Raw genomic sequence first — 26,222 nt, 5'->3', positions numbered from 1 at the left:
TTCTTGGCCTTGAACTGCTTCTGCTCAGACCTTCCCATTGCCCATTTATTTCCCTCTTGTGGTTCAAGGGGGAGGGTTGGCCAGACGCAAGTCTTGGAGTATTCAGGAAGAAATGTGAACTTAAGAAATACTGTAACTATACATAAAAATCTATGTATTTCGCTTTATGTAAATTACACCTTAATAAAAAGAATATTGGCAGCAGGTACTTTAAAAAGATGGAAAGCGGGGGTGGGGGCGGCCATTTGCTGTTGGTGCTGACAGTGGGGTTCACAGAGCCTGTCATCCTTCTTTGCCTCCCCTCTCCAGAAGCTGGCAGTCATGGCAGCAAGGTATTGTCTTGTTGGTTTCTCTGGCCTCCACCCTGTTTGGCGCAGGTCTTTTTTTAGAATGCTTTGCAGAGCCTGGGACTGTTGTGTCTGTTGGCATTTTAATGCCCAGTTTTTTGGTAAATCCCATTTGATTGGGGGTAGAGGGTGGATTTTTTTTATTTGGCTGCAGGTGGGGAAGAGCTTCACCTTAAGTAACTACCTCTGAGTTGAGGTAGAATTTCTTGAAGTACCAGCCTTTAGCTGACTCAGGTTTTTCCCTGGGCTTGGAAGTGTGGTGTCACTGTTTGGTATCCTGTGCCGGGAGATCTTGGCTTGGAGGCAGTGGTAGTTTATGTGGTATTCTGAAGCCAGCGGGGGGCCTGTGAAGCTGACCTTGTCCCCACCCTCACTGCTGTATCTGAGTAAAAGACAGGGGAGCCCACCCAGGAGGCGGGCACCTGTCTGTGGTGATCAGTGTTTGACCAAGACACTCTCTCTCACTGGTATCACGTTGGGTGTGGCCCTTCTTTGGCTCTGGTTTCTCTTAGCTACAGGGGTCCTTCTGAAATGTATTACAACAAATAGAAGTGCAGGAGAGGCCAACTTGGGGCTTGGAGAGGTTGTCCTGAAAGTCATTCTGAAACTAGGCTGTTACAAAAAAAAAAAAAATAGCTTGGGCCCAGCCATAATTTCCTCAGCTTCCCCACCACCTGAAAGGCCTGTTAGTAGTTATTTGTCTCTGAAGTGGGGATGGATTTACTTTTCCATGTTCTGTCTCAAGCACTTAGGTAATAAATACTACATGATTTTTTTGGATCAGGGATGGCCTGTAGTCTGTGGCCCTGGCATTCATGGGAACCCAGAGAGTTGCCCCAGAGGTATGACTTAGCCATGGGCAGGGTTAGTGTGTGTATGTCTTCCTTTCTGAGGGTTGAGGGGGCACCCATCCCTGATCCCCATGTTATCCTTGGGCTTGGGAGCTGTGGTGATGGCCATCTCTTTCCTTTCTCTGAGCTCTGGGCCTTCTTGGAAAGCCCACATGAGGGTGCCGCCTCCTGGAGTAGGACGCAGCCCTCCCACCAGCCAGCTGCGCCCTTGCCAGCAATGCAGGAACATGCAGCCCACATTCCAGTGCCTACATTGCCTCCCCTTCTGAAGACCAACTAGCTCAGTTTCTTCAGGGAGGGAGGAGGTATTTCAACAGCTCTGGACAGTCTGGGAATCATCATTGCAGGCAGCCTGGTAGCTTGCTGTCTCTGCGTGGAGCACATGGTGCAAGCTTCTTCCTTGGCCCTGCTGGGGGATATATTGCCCCATGTGGCTATGGGTTTACATCTGACCATTTTCCACAACTCTTAAGTTTTCAGCAATGTGTAGGGGGCAAGGTTGGAGATAGCAGGTCTCTTGCCTGAAAAATCTTGGCTAAATTCATTCAACAAATACTGAGCACTGGCTGTGTGCCAGGCACTGTGTTAGGCACTGAAGGTACATCAACGAATAGAATTGTTGCCCTTAAAAATCCCCTTAACTATCAAGGGGAAATAGATGAGAACGTATACCAAATGCAGCATGGTAGTTGCTGTGCTTGGGGGCTTCCATTTTCTCCCCTAAGGATTTTTTTTGGCATTGGGGCAACATTTCATTGGATTCTCAGCATGAGACTGGTACATGGAGACCTGTCTCCAGGGGCTAGGGTCCTTCTGCTACATGGATTTCATTGGCCTGGGAGGCCTGCAGGAAGACCCTGGGGTGTAATCTGTTTTTGAGAGTTGTGCCTGTAAGGCCAGCATTGGTTTGGGTGTGGTACTCTGTGAGGTCCCTCCCTTCTAGACTCTGCCTACCCCTAAGGCCTCATCTCACGCTGGGGAGGAAGCCTTCCTTCCCATCAGGGCAAGATGAATGTTAGAAGTGACCCCAGTGACATGTGTCTGGGGCTACCTTTGTCCTACTTGCAGTGTCCTAAGTCCTGTAATGGAACAGGAGGGCTATGAAAGCTATCCTCAATGTCCTGGGATGGGGGAGAGAGTGACTAATCACCATTTATTGACTACTTCCTATGTGAAGTATATCACATGATTTAATGCTTTCACAGTCCTGTGAAATGGGTACTATTATTGTTCCTATCTGAAAGATGAGGAAATAATGCTCACAGAGCTCGTGAAGTGCCAAAAGTGAAACAACGACCAGAATTCGAGCCTGGGTTTCTTTGATTCCAAGCCTCTTATGCTTCCTATCACACCTGTGTTCCTGTGGGCAGAACCCTAACATGTTGAGCAGGAACACTTCCTGTAAAGTATCTCTGTATATACAACTCCAGGGCTGTTCAGCCATGATGTTTTCCTTTGCCGAGGTCACTCAAGGCTAGGGCATGAGATGGTTCTGACTCCCTCTTCACCCTGAGTCTCAGCTCATCAGCTGTGCCCCCCCCCGATGCATTTGTATTCCTGCCTTCACCCGGTGACTCTTTTGCATGCAGCATTACTCAGCAGGAAGTGGGGTGACTGAGAACCTACTTTAGGGGACCTGGAAACAAGGACTCCCAATGAAGGCCTTGTGCAGAAGCCCAGCGGGCAGACCAGACGCTCAGTCTAAGGATGCCAGAGGACATGTCCTGTTTTCCGACTCTTCTTAGAAGTCCCTTGGAGATTAACCTGTTCACCCTCTTTGGTTTCTGCCCTGACCGCTAACCAGTGCAGAGGGTGTTCCCTGTGCTGTGTCACTTATAGGCTCCCCATTGGTCTGCAGGCTGAATCAGCCTGGGATGAGAGGGGAGTCTTCAGCATTTTGCTTCTGCTGCTGCTCTACTTCCAAATAACCTTTCTGAGGCAACGTTCAGAGTAGGGTTGGGTTCCTCCTCTGTGGAACATGGACTTCTGGGCCCAAGCAAGTTCTCCTGCAAATCTACCTCAGCTGTCCAAGTCTTGACTGCTTATATTCCCAGTATGTAGCACAGAGCCTGGCTCCTGTCTTTTTAGTAAGTATTTACTGAGTGAATGATGAGTGCTGAGTTAATTCCGGGTAAGTTTGAACTACAGAGTTCAGACAAAGTCTCTTTCTATTCTGCTTCCTACTTGTGTTGATCATCTGGACGGACAGATTGTTCAGTGATCAATATCTCTGAGCCCTCATATCTTTTAGGGCATGATGATGCATTTACAGAAAGTTTTTTTCATACACTGGAGCATGAATTCTGTCATGGAGTCAGGTAGTCTCCTGAGGGAGAATAGCTTTTAGTGCAGAGAGGAGGGAGGGCCTGAGAAGCAGTGTGACAACGTGGTACCTCCTAGGTGAGAAAGAAGTTGAGGTGGTTGGGTCCAGGGACCGAGTATTGCTGACCTTACATGGGACTTGAGCATGTCATTTCTTCAGGTTAATGAAACTTGTCCGGTGATCAAGATCGGGGAGAAAGGCTATGTCGGGTACCACCTTGGACCTGTGGGATCCAGAGTTGGTGGAGGGAGTTCAGACTCGCAGGATCACCCCCTGAGTTGGGGTGTGTTGTAGAGTTGCAGGGTTGGGGTCATAGGCAGAGAGCGTTCTGTTATACCTGCAATGAGTGCTCCTGTTATGCCTTTAGGTAGATTTTGAGCAGGCAACCCAGGACCGAGGGTTGGGATAGGGAAGAAGGGTTCCACGTGCAGCCTTGTGTCTCAGGCTGGAAATAATGGCTCCTGGTCTGGGTTTTTCCCATGATTACTCCTGTTAGACAGACTATGATGTCTCGGGCCTGGGCTCTCCCTGAGCTGAGCTCAAGCTCGGTGTCTTGCAGTGCAGGCATCCGGTGCCTGGCTCCTGCTGCCATTGCTGCTGCTGCCATCACTCTTGGGTGCCTTTGTACTCTTGGGGAAGGCTTCAGAAAATTCCAACAGTGACTCAGCTGTAAAACCCACAGGAGCTGGCACAGAAGGGTGAAAGTGGAGAAAGTTAACAATCAGTCTAAAAATATTACTGCTGATTTGGTCTCTTGTACCCTCTGAGGTAGCATTAATGAGCTGGAACCCTCTGCCAGGTCCTCTTCTCCCCGTGACTTCCGTTAGAACTGTCTGTAGCTAATGCGGATTCCTGCTGGCATGTGAGTGGGGATGGGTGCCTGTGCTCCAGGGAGAGCATACTGTTTTTCTGTTTTTCTTAGTCACTTTTGGAAGATAAGGCTTTGCCGTACACTTGGCCACCAGGGCTGGAGGCACCTGGTAAACCTCAGACTTCCTTTGATCCCTGAGTTGTAGAGGTCAAGATAGGAGCAGAGCAAAGAGGTCAGGGCCTTGGCCACCATTGAAAGGGACTATGAGACTTCTCTCCCACACTCTCCCCCCCGCTTAGTCCATCTAGGTTAATACTTGACATCTGACTTTGATGAAATTCTATGCCGTATGATGGGGAGTGTAGTTTGAGATCGGTCACTGGCCTACAGCATAAGGAACCTGTCACTTCCACTGGATTTTAGGTTATATGGCTTGAAGAGAGTGTCTTCCCAGGAGGTATACTTTATACTTCAAGTTAGGAAGAAGTGATTGCTCCTTCCCTCCTGATTCCCAGCTGGTGGGAATCAATGCTCCTTACTCAGCAACCTTATATAGGGGAATATAGTCTCATGGGCTGAGCTGGGAGCAAGACAGGCTCTGTCTCTTGAATCGAGGTCCCACCTTCCCTAGAAGCCCACTGTCTCTGCTGCTTTCCTCCCTTTGATCTGTAGATACTCAAAGAACTACATAACCAGGTCCTTTGTGAGGTTGGGCTGTATAGAGGGACAGTCAGGTCACTGTAGGGCATCTGACGATGAGTGACAGTTTCCAGAACTTGGCTCCTTCTGTGGGTTGAAGAAACTATCAAACCACTTAGAAAATCCTTGGCCTCTTGATATAGGTTTTCTTGTCTTCCCTGTATCTTCTAGTCAAACTCCTGTATTCTTGGCCTCTTCCAATTTAATATTTGCAGGAAACTGATGTGGAGGTGCTGATGTGACCCAGGTGTGTTAATTCTGGTACACTCTGATGTTTCATGTTTGTCTGACAGCACTGCCCCTTTCCTGTTTTCCTGTGTGGTTGGAATAGTGTTCAGTGGATACTCTTCCCTGATCCTTGTATTTGAATGTAGAAGTATATTTCAGTGGTTGTGAGGATCCCAGGGAGAGTGACTCTCTTCAGCCTGTATCTATATATGTTTAGTTCTCTTTGAAGAAAGTATTTGAAACTAGTGGAAGGAATATTGTCACAAATTTGATATGGCAAGTAACAGTACTTTTTTCAACCTCTGTTTTGGTGATGGGCTGGGTCGGGATGAACTGAGGTTTTTTTCCCTCTAATTCTGAATTGCATCTCAGTCAGCAGTGTGTCCTTAAATTGAATAACCTTGATAGAAGGGGAGTAGCCTCAGTGAGCATACAGGCTCCTAGGGATATGATACTCGCTTTCTTTCAGTACTATTCATATTCAGCAAGCGTTGATCACCTGCTTTCTGCCAGGTGTTGAGCTAATTACTGCTGGAGTGGGGTGGTAAGGTGGCCCTTGGTGTGCTTGGTTGAGAAGGCAGAACTTTGTACCCATGTGTGTCTGCAAATGTCTATGCAAGTCTTTCTGATGCTTTAAAAAGCTTGTTTAAAAGAAGAAGATTTCTCTTATAGGCAGAGACTCCAAAGGTACTCAGTTGCTATTTTTTCCCCTGAGATTCTAGTCCCTATTAGTTGTGCTTGATTTCTGTTTTCTGGTCAGATCAGTTGCCTTGAAAAAGGTGAAGAAAGTCAAATGGGCATTGACTGGTTTTCCTTCGGTCATAAAAAAATTTTTTTGTTTGAAAATTTCAAATTTACAGAAGTCACAAATACAAAATAAAAATTATACAAAGGTTACTTGTATTTCGTTTATCCAGATCCTCCTGTTGTTGACATTTACCTCATTTGGTTTATCATTTGCAATTCTCTCTCTATATGTATATCTCTCTATAATTTCTTTCTGTACCATAAAGAATAGAGATGTTCTGACGTACATTCATGTACAGCAAAAGCTATGAACTTCAGTCAACTTAAAATTGATATAATACTCTCATTAAACTGTTGTTCATATTCCAGTTTTCTCTGGTGACCCAATAGTGTCCTTAATAGCATTTTTCTCTCCTTTGTCTCTTAGCAGTTGTCTGCCTCAAGCAGTAGGCCCACGCTCTCTTTGTATTTGCTTGATATGAGCTTACAGAGTTCTTGTCTTGAACGTTTTACACAATGTTCAGCTTCTTTCTGGCCGTCACTTTTCCTGAAACTGTTATCACAGTCCATGCCAATTTTTTTAATATTCTTTATTTGTTCCTGGTTAGGTCTCTTTCCCTCTCTCCTCTCCTCCAGCACCCCCTCCCCACCCCGGCGGGGGTCGGGGGGGTTGGGGGGCATGTTTCAGAGATCAGACTCTTTGGGAAATGTCCTACATAGCCACCTTGGTTTCTTTTTTCCTCCTGTGTATTAGTTGCCATCATGCTGTAAGAGCTGTATTTGAATAACCTACAGTTTTTTAAGTCAAGGAAATAATTACATACGAAAGGTTCTGGGGTGTGGTAAGGGGACTGATTAGAAGCTTGAAGTAGCAAGCCTCAGATTTTTCTAGATTAGTGCCTCTCAGACTTTAATGTGCACACAGATCTCCTGGGGATCTTGTTAAAATGCAGGTTCTGATTCAGTAGGTCTGGAGTGGGGCCCAAGGTACAATTTTAATGAGTTCCTGCAGCGGCAAGGTCCTAGAGAAGTTTTAAGACCTGGATGATTTAGATCCCAAGGTATTGACCTCTGGAACCCGAGATAGCTTGTCTGTAGTTGATGGTCTTAACAGGAATTTGAACAAAAGAGAGGTGTCAAGAACATAAAGACAAGAAGATGTGAAGTCCTGAGTATTTAAAAAAAAAAAAAGTAACTAGGGAATGGTGTGTTACAAAGGATAAAGCACAGAACCAGAAAGAATTGGGTCCCACTCTGTCACTAATTAACTGACAAACTCACTACAAACACTTGCCCTTTAAGCCTTGGTTTCCTTTTGTTAAGATGGGGTAATAATACCCATTTCTTAGGATGCAGGGAAGATTATTTACCTAAAGTGCTTCTGACACAGTATCTGGCATATACTAGATGTGCAGCATGTGGAAGCCGCTGTTAGTGAATGGTCGGAGCTTGATTGCACCTGTTCCAGATTGTAGAACAGATGATTGACCATGCACTCTGAGCACTTAAGGAAGTGGAGTTCATTAGTGGCCATTGTGGGTTGTCATGCCATTTTCTTTTTAGACAGGCTTATTATCAGATTAGAGGGGTGTTACAGACATAATCGCTAGCTTTGACACAGGAATTTGACAAAGCCTCAAGATATCTTTGTGGGCATGTCAAAAAAAAATTGTAGGTTAGTTGAGGTAGGTGGATTTGTGGCTGTTAGAACAGATGTATCAACACAGTCATGAATACAGGTTGTTGTGAATGAGAAAGGTGGTCTACACTGGCACCCATATTGCTTTTTGACTCTTTCAAATACACTTTTTCAGAATCTTGGGTAAAGACGTAGTTACTGTGGCCCATATTTATCCTCCTTGCTTCCCCCTGACACAAGTCCTTTGGGCCAGCCATCTCCTTGAGCGTTTTTCTGCATCCTGCTTAATGCTGTGTTTCCCTGACAACTCTTGGAGCTCTGCTGTGCCACCCTTCCTAGGATTAACAGACTGCCCTTTATCTTGTTTGTCTCTGGCGAACACTCCTGCCAACTTCTGCCTCCGCTGAAGGTTTTTTCCTTCAGGATGTCACTTTCTCAAGTGGAGGCTGCATGTTCTCCCAGCCTTATCTACCTCAGGGTCATTCTTTTTGTTGTTCTTACCAATTCCCTAGTCCTTACCCTTTTCTGAAGACCTCAATATGTGTTTTTTTGTTTGTTTTAACCCCAGGCCCGCTTGTCACTGTGGGTCCCTTTAACGTCCATGTGAATGACCTATCCAGTGTTTTAGCCTCCATGCAGTCCACCTCAACCACCTGTGGTCACACACCCTGGACCGCACCGTCCTCAGGACTTCAGTCTTCACTGTTCCCCGCTTCCTGTTTCTCCTGTCTGCCCCTCCCCTCCTCTGGTAGCTGTCAGCACATGGCCGTTGCTGCTTCTCCATTTGCTTCCGGCATCTTGACTCTCTCCTGTCTTTCACCTGTAGTGCATGACCCCTTCTTCATCTCTGTTGCTGGTACCATCAACCCTCTTGTCTCATTTCCTCCTTCACACCCTCTTTGGGAAAAACCCACAGCCCTGTATGGGTGCAGTGTCCATCCAGGTTCCCGACGCTGCTGGAGAGAGTCGCCCAAGTCTGATTTAATACTCAGTCCCAGCCGGGCACTGGGTACCAGCACTGTCCTCGCCAGTGTCCCTGCTCAGCCTCCTTGGCTGTCCCCACGGCAGCTCCCCAGTATATCCCACTTACCTTCAGGATAAAATCTAAACACCCTAATTTGGTTTTCGAAGCTCTCTATGGTGTGATTGTTGCCTCATCATTCACCACCCTAACCTTGTTTCTGTAAAATGTGAAGAAAGATGAGGCCCTCTTAGGGCAATGGTACCACTTTTAAGACCAATACATGTGATATGTTAGTTTTCACAGTGGTTTTTTTTTTTTTTTTTGCCACGTCTTGCAGCACCAAGTAGGAGCCTGGGATAAATCTTCACACCTCCTGCCCTCTCAGGGCGTGAATTCCAGGGGCTTGGGCTCAGTGTTTCATTGAGGTCGGGGTTTGTCAGGAGTATTTGAGAAATTTGACAAAGTATTTCTGATGGGTGTCAGAATCCAAGCGTTGAGGGACACTTAGTTTCAGCATGTGGTTAAGTGCCTGTGCTTGGGAAACTGCTTTGAAAGTCCTAGTTTTAAAAGAATGTTTCCTTAAGAAAGGAAGTCATAAACTAAGTAATAAACTCCTTGCTGAAGATGGTAAAGCTCCCCCCTCCCCAACACACATACATGTTAGACTGGCTAGATTTAAAAAACCAACCCTACTGAGTGTTGGCCAGCATGTGGAGGGACTGAAATTCATCAGTGCTGGTGGGAGGGTAAACTGGTACATCTACTTTGGAGAACAGTGGGACAGTTTCTTTAAAAATCAAGGATAAATAAACACAATAAAACAAACACATCCACACTATTCCCTGCATTTAAAAAAAAAAAAAGAGTTGATACACCTACCTTATTTTGAGCTGAGAGGGAAGTGGTTGGCCAGCGGAGAGCAGGTTGGTCTGATCTTGCACATAACCCTCCGTCATGAATACCCTGAAAGAATGCTTTCACTTTGATTTCATGCTTGGAGAGGTTTATTCCTGCCTCAGGAGGCTCACCACAGCCCCTGCCAGACATTCAGGCTGACTTTCAGGCTGACTTGGACCCTGAAAGAAAACCAGCTCTGGTGACCTGTGTCTCACTCAGGTACTAGTGAGTAATTGTGAGGTAGAGCCAGTCACAGCCACCGTTTATTGAGCACTTTCATATGTAAACGCATTATTTTGGTTTCACCTCACAGCCTTTTTGAGGGGGATGTTTTCCCCTTTCTCCAGATGAAAAGACAAAATCAGATTAATATGGCTTCTTTCTTACCTAGCTTTGGTGCCACCATAGCTCCATGGCCAAAGCCCTCTTCCACCCCCTCCTCATGGATAAAAGGGTGTTTTGCTTTGCTTTGGATTTCTTATTTCCCCAAGGCCAAGTGTGGGAAAATGCTGCTCTCCCCTGCTGTCCACTTTACCTCCCTTATCTTTCCTGGCCTCTGCTTCACTCTTTTTTGATGTTTAATATTTAAATATTGTGCACTGGGTACTGCTGTGCTGAGCACTTTCCATCTGCTGTCTTGATTGTTGAACCCTCCTGACAATGTTATGAAATAGTTGGTATTCCACCCAAGACGCCATGAGAAAATGGAGACTCAGAGAGCTTCCCAGAGCACGCAGCCATATAAAGGTGCGTCAGACTCAGGGTTTCACCCCAAGATAGTCGTCAGCCAGAGCCGGCTTAACCACAGCATCACTCTGCTTCCATCCTAAATGTTTGAAGTCCAAGGGTGCATAGAAGAGAATCTGCATATGCTAGAATTTTGCATAAAGGAATCTCTTAGATGGGATGGTATGCTTATGCTCTCTACCAGACTTCTGGGGTGTGCCATAAAGTTCTGTATTTTAGCTATGTAGTGTTAGAAAGGTGGGAGTTCCTCTAATAAACACAGTAAGGAAGGAGTATGGTTTGGACTTCCTAATTGTGCTGAAGGCATCTCCTATGGCAACACGGGCATGTGTGTCCAGACATTAAAGCAGTTGTGACCAGGGTCCCCAGTGGCACAGGTTCCCAGATGCTGGCGCTGACCCGTAAGCCTGGGTGGCAGAGAGCAGGAGTTTTGCTGCTTCTGTTGCAGCAGGAACTTGGGTCTTCAGAATGCCATCCTGTCCCTTCTGCTCATGGACCCCGGGTGTCTGTCTGCTCGTTACACTCTTAACTGCGGCTCTGTCATGCTTTCGGTGGTCGTGGCTTGGTCCATCTTGCTGGGTGGCTGTGGGAGGAAAGGCAAGGGCTCTTGGCTGGAAAGAAAACTAAGAGGTCATGAGACTTCCTTTTTATTTCTTTCCTTTTTTTTCTCTCTTCCTAGTATTGAGCATGCTCCACAATCCATTGGGCAGTGTCCTGGGGAAACCCCCCTTGAGCTTCCTGCCTCTGGACCCCCTTGGAGCTGACTTGGTGGACAAGTTTCCAGCACCCTCCGTTAGAGGATCCCGCCTGGACACCCGGCCCATCCTGGACTCCCGTTCTAGCAGCCCCTCTGACTCAGACACCAGTGGCTTCAGCTCTGGATCAGATCATCTCTCAGATTTGATTGTATGTAACTTGCTGCAGAGTGAGGTGGGGAGAACACGTGAGCTGGAGGTGGGATGCAAGTCCACTAGAATGCAGGCTGCGAGGTGGCATGATGGGAGGTATGGAGACATGTGTAGAACTTTGCATCCTCGACAGAATAGAGGGTGCCTCGTATACCCATTATACCCATTGAGCAGTACATTTCAGGACCTGAGCTGAGGACTCTACAGGTTACTCCAAGAGCTGTTGGGAAAGTTAGTTTCAAAAGTAAATATGGGAGTCCTGGCAGTGTTCTGTTTCTTGACCTCCATGGGTGTTTTCTTAGCCTTTAAACAATATCATTTATGTACCTTTATGTATGATACCTCAAATATTTTAACTGATGATTTTAAGAATCACAAGTTAGTAATCAGTGGGGCTAGGGTTTTAATCCAGATCTGACTCCAGCTCTTTTTCAGAGGCCATGACGAATCCATGAAATAATGTCTCAGAGTTAATCTTTGCATCTCCTGCTCTGCGTCTACAGCCACGTGTGACACGTGTGGCACTCGTGCTAAAGGGAGTTGGAAAGTGGATTACGATAGATGAGGAATAGGGGATATTAGAAGTAAATATATAGGAATGGCAGGGAGAAATCATCCTAAAGTAAAATGCAATTTAAGGTGCCTTCTGAGCCTGCTTCTCTACTACCAAAGCCACTGAGCTGACTGTTCAATGAATATAATGGCTATTTTCCTTCCCCCTTCTCTTCAGTATCCAAGACTGGCAATGCTGGTGGTTGCCACGTCCCATTCATAGCATGACCTCTTAGGGCCCACCTGGCCTCCCGCCAGTCTGTCCTAGGATATGAAAGCTGGCGTTGGTGTCCCCACTACTCCCTGGTTTTATCTGTTCAGGGTGTGTTTCCAGAAGGGTAACTACAAGCAGGGCTCCCTTTGATTCTCTGGGCTGCAGTTTATTCCCCTATAAAATGGGATTAGATGGGATGCTTATAATTCTTTTCATTACTTTATATGGGCCTCAGTCTTGGAAATTTGCCTCATAACCAGCTTTAATATTTTGGGATTTCGTTTAAAGAACTTTTCTCTGATTCCCACCCCAAAGGTTAATTGACGAAGGGGTATGAACAGACAACTCACAGAAGAGGAAATAGAGGCAGTATTTGAACTTACAGGAAATATTCTATTGAGTAATTATTTTAGTTTATTTTTTGATAATGTGGTATCATTTCTACCCACTTAAATTAGTAGAATTTAGAACCTTGACACAAGCTTGTTTTTTTAAGAAACTTGTGTTCTCATACATTTCTAATAGAACACAGAACCTTCATAGAAAGCATTTTGACATTCTGCGTCTAGGAATGTGACCAGAGAACACAGAAAATATGAAAAAGCTACATTTTATTTAAATGTTTTTTAAGTAAAGTTTAAAGTTTTTATTTATAGTCCTGAAAACTTGCAAAGTATCTAAATGTTTAACCGTAGGGGGAATAAGTCAGTGAAGTGTAGCTTGTTCCCTAAATAGAATATCATAAATTAATTAAAAATGGTTATGAAGACTGGTAACGTGGAGAAATAGACTGAACTGGGGAGAAAAGAATTTGTTTAAATTATGGTATAAGGACAGCTAATCTTAAGAACGCATAGGAAGAAAGTCTAAAAGAAAATATATCAAATATTGGTATTTTTCATAATTTCTATAGTGTGATTATTACTTTTATAACAACTGTCCTTTAAAAACCTATATCTTCCTTTTTTCTTCCCTAGTCAAGCCTCCGAATTTCTCCTCCCCTGCCCTTCCTGTCTCTGACGGGGGGTGGTCCCAGAGACCCTTTAAAGATGGGAGTTGGGTCCCGGCTGGACCAAGAACAAGCTGCTCTGGCTGCAGTCACGCCCTCCCCAACCAGCGCATCAAAGAGATGGCCAGGAGCTTCTGTGTGGCCGTCCTGGGACCTCCTTGAAGCTCCCAAAGACCCCTTCAGCATAGAGAGAGAGGCCAGGCTACACAGGCAAGCTGCAGGTGAGTGTGGCTGTGGGCCTGCTGGGGGCCTGGGGCCTCGTTCTCGGGCAGTGAGTAAGTGACCTTAGTTCACAGACTGGGGAACTGTCCACAAGAGGACTTGACTGCATGGTGAAGTCTGCTTCTGCACAGAGTGGTCTATTCTGAGGAGTGAGTGCTAATGGGGACACACTCGGTAACTTTTTTGAGGCTGAGCAGAGAGGAACAATAGATAATCTGGCACACCGGGTTGTGCCTATTAGGGGTTGGATCCATCTCTGACTTCTGCTCTTTTGTGGGGATTGTGCACTGCTCTCGCTTTTGATTCTTTTCACAGGTGCATGTGTTCAAGAGAAACCCTGGAAATGGTGCCTAGAATTTTGTCTACCTTCCCCTTTCGAATTCAAAGACATGTCAGGCACAACCCACGCTGGAGCTTTCTTTCCCAGGGCTTTCTGATTGGTATACACAGGGATGCACTGGGGGGTGGGTGGTCCATTTGTCAACCTCCAAGGTAAGGGATGTCCCCAGGTGTACTGGTCTCTCAGGAACCCTTAGATTCTGTCGTTTAAGTTACCTTAAATCCATTATTAAACCTGTTCTTCATCTTATACCAGTACTTGGAAGCAAATGAGCTGTATATGTCATTGTTTACTAGTGCTTCAGGGAGATGCTCACTGACCACTATTTTAAGGTTCTGGAGTTGATTAAATGAATGTTCAGTTTCTCCATTCTCTTTGTTTCCATAGGTTTCAATATGTCTGTCTTTCTGCTCACAGAGCTAGACCTGATCTCATTCTCCCCAGCAGTGCTGCTGCCCTATTTTAATGGTTTTGGCAACCTGTGTTTGTACTTTCTCTGTTGCCATTGTTTTCCTATGAAATGACTTTACTGTGCTTTTGGATGAGGCCATTATATCGACTTCTGTTTTTGTTCGCAAAATATTGCTGATGGTGCCTAATTTTTTGCTGTAGCAACACATTGGGCCTATGCCTTTTAGAGAATGGCCTTCTATGTTATTGTCCTGAATGAAAATGGTGGTTCATTTCATTAGCTCTCTGCTCCACTGCTGGAGGAGGAGAGTAAAATAGGTGAGGACTAGCCAGTTCCCACTAAGGTCAGTCTCTGATATGGAAGGGCACGACTGAGTGGGGACACGATTAAAGACTGATACGATAGAAGGCCCGGTGGTGTCTCTTTAGGTACCATAACGATAGCTTTGGAAATGATGGGGAATTGTTCTGACTTGGAACAGTTGTGACGTTCTTATCTTGTTGGGTTGCTGGTGCTGGTTTTTATTGGCAGTGTCCTAACTTCTGTGAGTGATGAGTTCAGGGAAACAGTATAATGTTCCTTATTTTAGCATTTGGGGAGAAGGTCCATTTGGATCAGTAAGCATTTAGGATGTATGAAAAATTGTCCTGTTTACTTTCAAGTACAGGCATACCTTGTTTTATTGAGCTTCACTTTATTGCACTTCACAAATACTGCATTTAAAAAAATTATTTTATTTTGGAGTGTAGTTGATTAACAATGTTGTGTTAGTTTCAGGTGTACAGCAAAGTGATTCCATTGTACATGTATCTATTCTTTTTCAAGTTCTTTTCCCATTTAGGTTATTACAGAATATTGAGCAGAGTCCCCTGTGCTATACAGTAGGTCCTTGTTGGTTATCTATTTTAAATATAGCAATGTGTACATGTCAATCCCAAACTCCCAATCTATTGATACTGCATTTTGTTTTTTTTATATACAAATTGGAGGTTTGTGGCAACCCTGTGTTGTCAGATGATGGTTAGCGTTTTTTAGCCATAAAGTATTTTTAAATTAAGGTAGGTACATTGTTTTTCTAGACATAATGCTGTTGCACACTTAATAGACTACAGTATAGTGTAAATGTAACTTTTATATGCACTGGGAAACCAGAAGATTTGTGTGACTAGCTTTATTGCAATATTCATTTTATTGTGGTGATTTGGAACGAAACCCTGCAGTATCTCTGAGGTGTGCCTATAATTATAAATTTAAATTAATTAGTATTGTAAGCAATGACTAGATAAAACTGCTTTCTGGTTATATGTATGAAAATAGCTTGAGTTGTGATCATTTTTACCCTACACATCTGGTTTGCTATTCCTCTCAGTTTTAGTGGAGATAGAACTAGTGAATTAGGGTTATCATACTGGGCTGACTGGTTTGGTGAGGTGTAAGGTTTCTTGCTTTTCAGGGTATAGTCATGGATGTTCTCCCAGGCAGCCAGACTAGGACTGTGGCCTCTCTCCTCCTTCCTGGATAAAAGTTCACCACAGAGAAGGGCAGTGACTTTGTTAATTATCTGACTCCTGTTTCTCTTTGTCTTCTGCCAAAGCTGTGAATGAAGCCACCTGTACCTGGAGTGGCCAGCTTCCTCCCCGGAACTACAAGAACCCCATCTACTCTTGCAAGGTGTTCCTAGGAGGTGTCCCTTGGGATATTACGGAAGGTGAGCTCTGAGACCTTCTGCTTCAAGTGTTGAAGGTGGGGCATGTCTTTCAAGAACAAGAAACTTGGACTTGAGGCCACGAATTGAACCTCTGCCTGGGCACAGGGTATTACAGGAGCAACTGTGATGGGAAAGGTGCACTTCACAGACTACTACAGTGCTTCTGTGTCTGTTGCATACAGTTGTCACCTGAGACCAAAGGTCAATTCTGAGTTGTCTGTCAAGGAGGATGAGCCCAAGAGAATACTAGTGGCCCTGTGCCTTCCTGAGGAGGATGGTGTCTCAGTTTCTGCCATTCTTTTCCATCTCTTTGCAGCTGGATTGGTTAACACCTTCCGTGTTTTTGGCTCTTTGAGTGTGGAGTGGCCTGGTAAGGATGGCAAGCACCCCCGGTGTCCTCCCAAAGGTAATATGCCTAAAGGTAATAAAGACATGGTAGGAGCTTTTTTTCCCTCCCTAGTATGTAATTGCACTGAGGGATGCTGGGGTGTCACAGCTGCATGATGATAACGATGTCTGGGCACTCCACAGCACAGAACTTTCAGCTCTCGGCACTCCTTCTCAACCTCACACACCCTTCTGTTTCTTCTGAGCCAATGTTCCGTCTGTCCAAGCTCACACTGCAGTTGGAGCTGCCTGTGAAAACTGCTTTGTGCACTTCCCTCCAAATCTGAACCCCAGCCGTTCCTGACCTCTCAAACTGAGGCGTTTGAAAAGCTTTCCTTTACTTGCCTTTCCTTCCCAGTTACGTTGTTGCCTGACCTAATTCTGAGCTCCCTTTGGAGTTAGCGGGAATGAGGACCAAGCATCTGATTCCTCACTGGTCTGAAATGAGATCCCTTCCCTGTAGAAAGGAGCAGGTGCTATTTTCACTCTGCCCCATCTTCACTGAAAGTGTTCCGATGAACTGAACCAGTGGTCTAACTAGGCTTTTAAAGGAATACCTCCATCCCCTGGCCCCAGACCTGTCATCGCTCCTGCCCCCAGGAAAGCCAGGCTTGCTGACCTGAACATGTTTTGTGTTGCAGGATAAAGAGCTATGTGGTAATGATGGGATCCTCTGTCGTACTTTGCCAATCCCCTTCCCTTACTAGGGTGGGAGATGGTCTGCTTCTCCCTCCGTTGGCCTGGTTGTCCAGCATAGCAAATGCTTCCATTCAACAAGACTTTCAGGAGTAGGACAAAAACTTATCTCACCCATAAGGCATCTTTCTCGGAAGAAACTCCCTGCCGCAAAACCAAGGCTGAGGAGTAGCCACCTGAGGGATGTTAATGCAATTTCTCCTTCCATTGGGAATAGGGTATGTATATCTGGTCTTCGAACTAGAGAAGTCTGTCCGGGCCTTGCTTCAGGCTTGCTCTCATGACCCGCTGAGCCCAGATGGCCTGAGTGAATATTACTTCAAGATGTCCAGCCGGAGGATGCGCTGCAAGGAGGTGAGTTGGCACAGAGTCCTTTCTGGATCGGGTGATTGGCATATGAGGCAGTGGATTTCATGGGGTGGGTGGATACACAGGCTGCAGACAAGTACCCCTACTGAGGCAAGAGGGCTGCTCTTCTTGCCCCACGGTGAATACAACAGAACACTCTCAGCTGCATTAACCGCCCCCGCCCCCCGCCACCTTTGGGCCGTAATGGTATGTATGTGCTTCTGCCCATGGAAATCAAATTACCTCCCAGATCTCCTTCTATTCTAGCCAATGCTTCTGTCCAACTTCTTGTCTTAGAAATGAAATTGAAATTAGCAGCTTTCTCTGCTTGGACTTAACTGAAAATCTACAGTTGTTTCTCTCTAGTCCTGCTCTCTGGCTGTGCCTTCTCACCTCCTAATCTGTGGTGGGTAGATCCCTCTTTAGCCCACACCTATCCATGGATGACTTCCTCACCGCCATTCAGGGCTTTGTTACTGTGTAGTTTCCTCCATCTGGTTCTCTCTCCTTAGGCTGTCTCTGGTATCAACCTTGTGTGCCCTCAGCATCGTGAGTCTCTAGCATAGAGCCATCCTGCCTGGGAGCCTCATTGTATATTCTTGGACCCTATCTCAGGCTTACTAAGTCAGTTTGGGTGGAGTTTAGGAATCTCCACTTTAACCAAATTCCCCAGTGGTGCTAGTGGGTGGTGTTTGAGAACTGCTTGTCAAAGGAAGTTTCGAACTCAGGAATCAGTGTTATTTTTTAAAATTTGGTTCCAGAGTACATTACTTTTGTGATATTGGATGAGATATTTAATATCATGAAACTTCATTTCCTCATCTATAGAATGGAAAATTGAAATGCCTCTTTTAGTAAAAAGATTAGCAGTTGCCAGGGGTATGAGGGGTAGAGGGGATGAATAGGCGAAGCACAGAGGATTTTGAGGATGGTGAAGATACTCTCTGTGATACTGTAATGGTAGATACATGCCATTATACATTTGCCAAAAACCCATAGAGTTACAGTGGTAAAACAAACCCCCATTGTGAACCCTAATGTAAACCATGGATTTTGGACAATACTGATGTGTCGGGGTAGGTTCCCTGATTGCAGCAGGTGTGCCAGTCCCATGAGGGGCGTTGAGAGTGGGGGAGGCTGTTTGTGTGTGGCGGCGGCGGGGGGGTTATACAGGAACCCCAAATTTACAGCTCAGTTTTGCTGTGAACTGGAAGCTGCTCTAGAAAGTAAAGTCTATTAAAATCTGTAGGGTAAGAGAGAAAATGCCTGTTTTATTGAGATGGTCACATTGGATTTAAAATAAATGATGCATGTGACAAAGCTGGCTCTTTGTTTTACGATGTTTCCTGGTGTTAGGTCACATTTTGTCCTCTGGCTGCGCACGGTGCCCCACAGCTGCCCTGCCTTCTTTCTTGCTGTGTGGAGCTCATGTAGTTATCCCAACTTATGATGCTCTAGGACTTAACAACATGCTCCTTCTTCCCTGTCCCCTGCTTTCACAGTGAGAGGCTGCCATTGCAGCACCACAGGCCCTCCCCCTCCCCCTCCTCAGTGCCCTGCAGACACCTTCCTGCTCCTAGTCCCTCTTCATCACCGCACAGTGTTTGAATAGCTTTCTTTGATGCATGGACTGTAGGCTGCTCTGGTTCTCATATCTCTCTGACCCTCTATTTCCTTTGTGTTTCCCCCTCCACACCAGAGTAGTAGGTATTTGATTCCCCCCTCTCTTCTTCCCCATATCAGACAAGTTACTCACTTGTGTGGCTCTGCTCTTACCTTTAGACCCAGACTCACCTCTCTAGTCTCATGTCCTACTTGAGCCCCACCTTCCTGTGGGGCCTTCTTTGGCATGTCCTATAATTATAAACTCTTACGTTTAAGAAAGCTTGGAAAGCGTGGTGGCCGTTGGGATGTGGACCAAGATTGTGATACTTTCCCATGGTAATGGAAAAAGCAAGATGGGCTTTTGCATCTTCCAATGAAATTGTCTCCCCCTGGTAACTTCTCCCAGGCTCTCTCATCTCAAGGTTATCTAGGTCTAGAACCCATCAGACCTGATTCTTCTTGTTTTCCCACCATGCCCAGGCAGTCTGAATTCTGCAGATTCTCCTGTTGAAGAATCTTCTTGATCTTGGCCTGTTCTTTGCCCAGTACCACCAGCCTTCTCCAGGTCTTCACCAGCTGTCCTGTGAACTACTGTTCTGCCTCCTTGCTGGTTTATGCCTCAGATCTCTTCCTGCTTTCAGACCTTTTTAAAAAAAAAAAAAAAAAAAAGATCTTCACAGATTAATCTTCCAGAAACACTTACTGATCATCTGTCAACTCACTTCATTCTGGAGCCTTCTGCCTGCTATGCCAGATTTTGTTCTAGGCTCAGGATTTGGAAGCAGAGGACGTGGTCAATTCCTGCCCTAGTGTCACTCTGCTCTGCAGAACCTCAGTGTTCTCCTGTGTGTGACTTTTCACACTACCTCTCTCCAGTTACTCCCACTGCTCCTGTCACAAGCCCTCTAATGAGTACATTGGGCCAGTAACCGTCTCATACAGATACCTGCAGCATCCCCACCCTCTGTCCTTCAAGCTCCTATCCTGTCGTTCTCTGTGAATCCTTCCTGTCCCAAGGACTCTAGACCATGCTCTCTGTTCATCAGTGTCCATGGTCCTTTGCTGGAACCACATGGTTGAAGGTTGTAACAGTGCTAGGTTCCTGGGTATGACAGTTTGGGACTATTTTGCATACTCTTCAGAATGAGTAGACTACTACTCTACCATTTTTTTAAAAAACCATTTTGGACTCATGGACTCAGTAAAATTCAAGTCTAGTTGTGTTGGGGTGAGGGTGGCTTGCTGAGTACCTGTGTGCCTGGGACTGTATGGGGCTCAGCTTAGCATCTCCAGAGCATGTGCCTCTCCATACGAGAGCATCTCTTTTTCTGGCTCCCTACCAGGGCTGATATACCTTTGGGTGGTTTTCAGGTACAAGTGATCCCCTGGGTCTTGGCCGACAGCAACTTTGTTCAGAGCCCATCTCAGAGACTTGACCCCAGCAGGACGGTATTTGTCGGTGCTCTGCACGGGATGCTCAATGCTGAGGCCCTGGCAGCCATTCTGAACGACCTATTTGGTGGTGTGGTGTATGCTGGGATTGACACAGATAAGCACAAGTATCCCATTGGTAAGTGTCCCACTTCTGTGTGGGAAAGCTGGGTGGCCCCTGGGATGTAGACCAAGATTGTGGTACTTCCCTATGGGAGTGGAGGGGGAGACCTGACTCAGACCTGCATATCAGTATATACCAGCAGTATAGCATCTTTTTCTAGATAAGCCACCAGTACTGACCCCTCTGTACCCATCCCTCTCCCACCACTTCCCTTGAAGGGGAGAAAAATTGATAGGAGCACTATAGGAGGTGAAAATGAAACAAGAACTTTGGTTAGAAGCTCAGAGTTCACAGCCAAACCAGTCTGAGACAGACAACAGGTAATATTTCATTAAAAGGCCAGGACTTTCCTGAACTTGCTTGGTTTCCTTTGTTAAGAGGCCTTGAAAAGCAGCCTTATCTAGGGTCAGAGACCACGTGAGGCTGAAGGAAGACTCTGGGTGACTCAGCCAACAGAGTATGGTCATGGCCTATGCTGTCCTAGTGTAGGGGCGTCTGGGGGCCTAACCACTGGGTTTTGGTCAGCCCCACTGGGAAAGGAGGGCCGTTTCCCAGTCGTGGCAGAATAATCTCAGTGGTGGGGTTTGGAGGTGGAGCAGAGCCTCAACTTCCTGATCAACACATGGCTAACCCACCTTCCCACATGCTTCGTCTGCCCACCCACACAGAATCTGGTCAGGAAGGAGCATCGTGTGCCTTTCAGTGCCGTACTGCAGATTGAGAACAGGGACTTCAGAGGGTGCAGGGGCAGAGGCGGCATTTGGCAGGATGAGGCTGCTTCCGGCTCCCCTGCTAGGCTCTGGAGTACCTCCAGGCCAGGAGGGCCTTGACTGCTGGGCCTGCCTTCAAAGAAATGTTCTATCTGCATCTTGCTTTCCACTCTGAACCCTTGTAACCATGCCTGTGCATCTGCCTACACGGAGGAGTCTCTTCCCTCCACCTTGTGGTCAGCAAGTCCTCCCCCCATTCCTGAGGGGGTTGTGCCGTCATGGTCTACAGCTACGCTGTCTGATACAGTGCCACCAGCTAAATGTGACTCTGAGTACTTGAAATGTGCCTAATGCCACATGTTGAAATGATAATATTTTGGATATTTTGGGGTAAAGAAAATAAATTAATTAAAATTACATTTTTCTTCTTCATTCCACTACATTCATTAAATGCATCTACTAGAAAACTTAAAATTACATAAGTAGCCCACATTATATTTCTATTGGACAGCACAGCACTGATCTAGGAACAGGGTTTCCTGAGTGTTGACAAGTGGCGTTTGGGAGAATTTGGCTGGAAGGTAACTTTTCCTGTTTTTCCTAGGGTCTGGTCGCGTGACTTTCAATAACCAACGTAGTTACCTGAAGGCAGTCAGTGCTGCTTTTGTGGAGATCAAAACCACCAAGTTCACCAAGAAGGTGAGTGGGCTGGTCTGTACCCTCACTCTGGGCCATCTGAGAGGAGTCTGGGCCAGCCACTACCCAGGGCAGGCCTGAGACGGAAGCTGTCCCTGTGCTGGATATGCTCAGGGGAATGAGCCAAGCTTCTGAGGACACACTTGAGGTTTGGGTTTGGGAGGGGGCCTGGTCTTGGTCGACTCGGGGGGATGGGAGCTTGGGACTGTTGAGCCTCCTCAACATGTGGGGTGCCTTCCTGTGTTGTGTTATTTGGCCAGCTTTGTGAGGCAGCCTGACTTCTATTCTCCAGCCTGACCTGCATTTTCTGATTGCTTACTTGTTGCTGGATGATAGAGTGCCATGGTCCGGTTTGCCGTGAAGACCAGGCAGTAGTGTGTGTGGTCGCACACACTCTGTAGAGCCAGCCTGGCAGCTTCTGCAGTTTGGGCACCTGCCATCAAGGATCTCTGTACTCTCTGCCTATAGTTCTCTCTGGGCCCCCCTTAAAACAGGAAACTCCTGTATTCATATGGATGGCCAATAACGTGCCCTTCTCTTCTGGCCCATTTGGCCTCCTGGTGAGAAGCAGCCACTTCATTATCCTATTTTGCTTTGTGCAGGTTCAGATTGACCCCTACTTAGAAGATTCTCTGTGTCATATCTGCAGTTCTCAGCCTGGTCCTTTCTTCTGTCGAGATCAGGTGAGTCCCCTGGGCACTTGAGATGTTTATAAAATCCCCACCCTCAATTAAAGATTGTCATGTCTCGTTTGTCACATGGAATGTTGGAGTTCTCAGGTACCTCGCGGTTGTCTTAAGAGCATAGAAGAGGCAGCAGTAATGTTTGCTGATGGTCAGACCAGAGACACACTTGACCCAAAACTGTTGGGAAAGCTCGTTGAGTCTTGATACTTTGGCCTTCTCCTTGCCTGGGATGTTGGTTTTCAGTGTGGCACTATTGGTAATGGTGGTTTTTGAGGATGATAGGAACCTGCTGGGTGTGGTCAGCAGTACTTATGAGCCAGGCACGGTTATTCTAAGTCTAAGGCCTTCTAGATTGATTTTCCCCTATGCATAGAAGCTTGCTTTATTTACTTCCGAATCTCTGGACTGTTTTGATATTTGTACCTGGTTTGTACCCAGTTGTCAGAAGCAGGCAGAAAGCAGCATGGCAGTTTCTGTTGAATGTTTCTGGGTGGTGGAGCACAGATCTGGATGTATTTGGGCAGTGCTTCTCATAGTCTGTATATGCATCACCTAAGGATATTGTGTAAATGCGGATTCTGATTCAGTAGGTTTGGAGTGTGGCCTGAGATGCCTTGTTTCTGACAAGTTTCCAAGTAGTGCCAGTGTTGCTGGCAACAAGACAAGTTTGGGACGTGTTCGAATACTAGCAGTGCATCCGTAATTAGTTAATTTTGCAGTGGTGCTGTCACTCAGGTTTTGAGTCTCTGGGTAGACAGTAGTTAAACTGAGGCTGCAAAATGAGGATGTGAAGTAAGTTTGGGTTGCTGGGTAAAGCCTGAGAATAAGTATCTCTGAATAGCCTTTTCTAGCAGGCTTTTGTGTGTGTGTATCTTCCACAGATGATCCCCATTTTTAGATAATTGCTCAGAAGTTAGTGGCTTGCCTGGGCTTACACAGCCAGCGGGAGTGTGGGCCTGGGACTGAGGTGTAGTGCCCAGTGACCTCTCCTCACTTAGTGTGACGAAGCCGTGCTGCCCGGCATTAGGATCCGGAGTCACTGTCTTTAAGTGTTCTCCATGTTAGCAGGCGTGTGCTACAGCTGCTCCATAGGAGGTGGGAAGGGCAGGGGACTGGAAGAGCAGCTGTGGTGCTAAGAGGAGATGAGGGAAGCTGGCACAGTCTCTACACAATAGGAGCCCAGCATGCTGGATTAAGTCTGGGCACCCTTAGAAACAGGCAGTGGATTTGCCATGGTTTGGTCAGGCCTCTGTTGGGGATGAGAGGGATCCCCAGGACCATCTCTTCTAACCCCACAGAGGCCATCGGGAATCCCCCACTCCCTCTCGGGCAGAGCAGGCAGCTCATGCAGCTGCCCCCCTGGCTGGTGCTGACACAGGCCTGGCTTCTCTCTGTTTTTCTCCACTCCACCCAGGTGTGCTTCAAGTACTTCTGCCGGAGCTGCTGGCACTGGCGGCACAGCATGGAGGGCCTGCGCCACCACAGCCCCCTGATGCGGAACCAGAAGAACCGAGATTCCAGCTAGAGGAGCTGGCCTTGCCCAGTGGCCTGTGGCGCCTGAGGCTGGCAGGTCAGGCAGTAGCCTGTACCACCCTGCCACTGGCCACCAGGGAGCTGGCTTCCCGAGGACAAGGGAAAATCGTAGTCACCTTTGCACTTGCTGAATCTGTCTTTGTTTCTGCACTAATTAATGCACAATGAGTTTTGTCGGGTTTTGTTTTCAGGGGGTGTGCCAGGGCAAGGACCCTCAGGCTCACCCTCCAAGCGACTCTGTAGTTTTCCCAGATTTTAGTTCCTCATTTTGCCGATGAAAAGCAAAAAAGAACTACGTGTCTAGAAGGTATTGACACGATGCCTACATTTAGGTTTATTTATTAAAAGCGCTTTTTTACATTCCTTGCAATACTGATGGTGATGATGTGCAGGTCTCATTGGTTTCATTCTTGCAGTTGCCATACAGTGCCTTTCCATTTATTTAACCCCCACCTGAACGGCATAAACTGAGTGTTCAGCTGGTGTTTTTTACTGTAAACAACAAGGAGACTTTGCTCTTCATTTAAACCAAAATCATATTTCATATTTTACGCTCGAGGGTTTTTACCGGTTCCTTTTTACACTCCTTAAAACAGTTTTTAAGTCGTTTGGAACAAGAGATTTTTTTTTCTTTCCTGGCAGCTTTTAACATTATAGCAAATTTGTGTCTGGGGACTGCTGGTCACTGTTTCTCACAGTTGCAAATCAAGGCATTTGCAACCAAGGAAAAAAAATTTTTTTTGGATTTGAAACTGGACCGGATAAACGGTGTTTGAGTGGCTGCTGTATATAGTTTTAAATGGTTTATTGCACCTTCTTAAGTTGCACTTATGTGGGGGGGGAGGGTTGATAGAAGTTTTTAATCACAAAGTCACAGGACTTTTTTCTTTTGTAACTGAGCTAAAAAGGGCTGCTTTTTGGTGGGGGCAGATGAAGGCTCACAGGAGCCCTTTCTCTCAGAGGGGACAAGTACCCTTCCCTTATTTCTTTCATTTGAGAAATGTATGAAGCAACAGTTGCAGTTGACGAAATGCTACTGGAATTTGAAAACTTGACTTTTTCTTTTCTTTTTTTTTTTTTTTTTTAAAAAAAAAAAAACGACTTGCCCCTCTTTGGGAAGCTGTGTGCCAAAGAACCAGTGTCATAACCCCCCCCTCCTCCCTCCTGCTGAGCTGACGTTGCATTGTTGCATATCCCAGCTACTCTGTGGGTTTTGTGAAGCTGTGTGTGAAGTCTCTACCTCATTGTAGTATATGCAGGCAAGACTGCACTCTCCTACAGATGTGTGGAGTAAGCTGTGGTGTAGTTTTTTTGGCACATAATAAACACGTTGCAGCAGAGTTCTGGTTTTGTCTCTGTGTCTGAGCTGTGGGAAAAAGGGGGCAGTGGGACACCAAGATTCCAGAGTAAAAACCCACATTTCCTTGGATCTTCTGTGATGAGATTCCAGCCCAGGTTGATAGTGGGGCCATGTGGGGACTTGCCCCTGTAAGTCCTTCTTGGTCACTTCCGTGGTCAAATGCACCTCGGAGGTGCCTCTCTGGTAAGTGGGTACCTCTAGTCCAGGTATGTAAAAAGCCCTCACAAATAAACTTCTTGGGGCTCCTCTTCTCATAATCCTAGACTCAGCTTGGAGGAACTGGAGGCATAGCTCCCCAGAGGTCGGCACGAGCCACTTGTTCTCAGCTTCTCCTGTAAGCCTCAGAGCTGATTTTTCTTGGGAGGCTTCCTATCTCTTGGAGTCACCTGTGCTGACCCAGTTCTTTACTGAGTGGGAGTAAATTTTTGCTGTTCTTCAGGATTATCATCTGGACTCTTTCTCACAGGCAGGATCCCAGGATTTGTGAAAGGGTCTGCTGCTGATTTTTTCAGGTAGGTTGTGCCTGGGCCCAGCTGCTGGAGTGATCTTTGGAAGATTCCATTTTAGTCTGCAGTGGAGGGAACCCTGCACACTGAAGCATCCGTTCCGTGAGAGGTGCAAGAAGTCACTATCATAGGGGGTGGGGAGTCCCTTCAGCCAAGAATGAGAGGCTTCATCTTTCCCTTGAGGCCTGACTGGCAGCAGCATAGTTTGAAGCCTGCTGGTAAAGTAAACTGCATCTCTCTTGAAGCAGAGTCTTGACTCTCCCTTTTGGTGTCCTGGTCTGTCCTATCCTATTCAGAGAGTCATCTCTTCTCCCCTTCGGTCCCTCTCTTGTCCAGGTGCTACTTTCAGGGCAAAGGCTTCCTGTCCTTCAGCCTTCCATTCTCAGTCAGTTCAGAGACTGACTGGACTGTCCAAGGTGACCAGGAGTTGAGTTGGAGGATGAAGCACAGCCTGGTGCCCCTTAACTCATCCAAACTGGGCAGCCCAGTCTTTAAGTCAGGTGGGGGCCTGGAACCCACTTA

The 26,222-nt window shown here is 46.4% G+C and overlaps 1 protein-coding gene across 16 annotated transcripts in view; it reads left to right on the top strand.

Moving 5' to 3' along the window:
- Positions 1-25,174, top strand: part of CPEB1 (cytoplasmic polyadenylation element binding protein 1) — a 96,727-nt gene extending 71,553 nt beyond the window's left edge. For 12 of the 16 annotated variants that reach the window (XM_082388385.1, XM_082388384.1, XM_082388380.1 and 9 more), the window contains 9 exons: positions 10,933-11,159; positions 12,905-13,157; positions 15,505-15,618; positions 15,935-16,039; positions 16,919-17,055; positions 20,026-20,224; positions 21,524-21,618; positions 22,218-22,298; positions 23,716-25,174. In XM_082388385.1, coding sequence (XP_082244511.1) covers positions 10,933-11,159; positions 12,905-13,157; positions 15,505-15,618; positions 15,935-16,039; positions 16,919-17,055; positions 20,026-20,224; positions 21,524-21,618; positions 22,218-22,298; positions 23,716-23,826 — 1,322 coding nt within the window. In that variant the 3' untranslated portion in view covers positions 23,827-25,174. The remainder of the gene's footprint in view (positions 1-10,932; positions 11,160-12,904; positions 13,158-15,504; positions 15,619-15,934; positions 16,040-16,918; positions 17,056-20,025; positions 20,225-21,523; positions 21,619-22,217; positions 22,299-23,715) is intronic. The other 4 variants (XM_082388386.1, XM_082388387.1, XM_082388383.1 and 1 more) reach the window with 1 other exon arrangement.
- The last annotated feature ends 1,048 nt before the right edge of the window (positions 25,175-26,222 follow it).

The sequence above is a fragment of the Balaenoptera borealis genome (genome assembly GCF_965194805.1).
Source record: "Balaenoptera borealis genome assembly, chromosome: 3".
In the NCBI taxonomy this organism is placed as follows: domain Eukaryota; kingdom Metazoa; phylum Chordata; class Mammalia; order Artiodactyla; family Balaenopteridae; genus Balaenoptera; species Balaenoptera borealis.
Note: the sequence above shows the minus strand (reverse complement) of the source record. Positions and strands in the feature narration are given on the sequence as shown.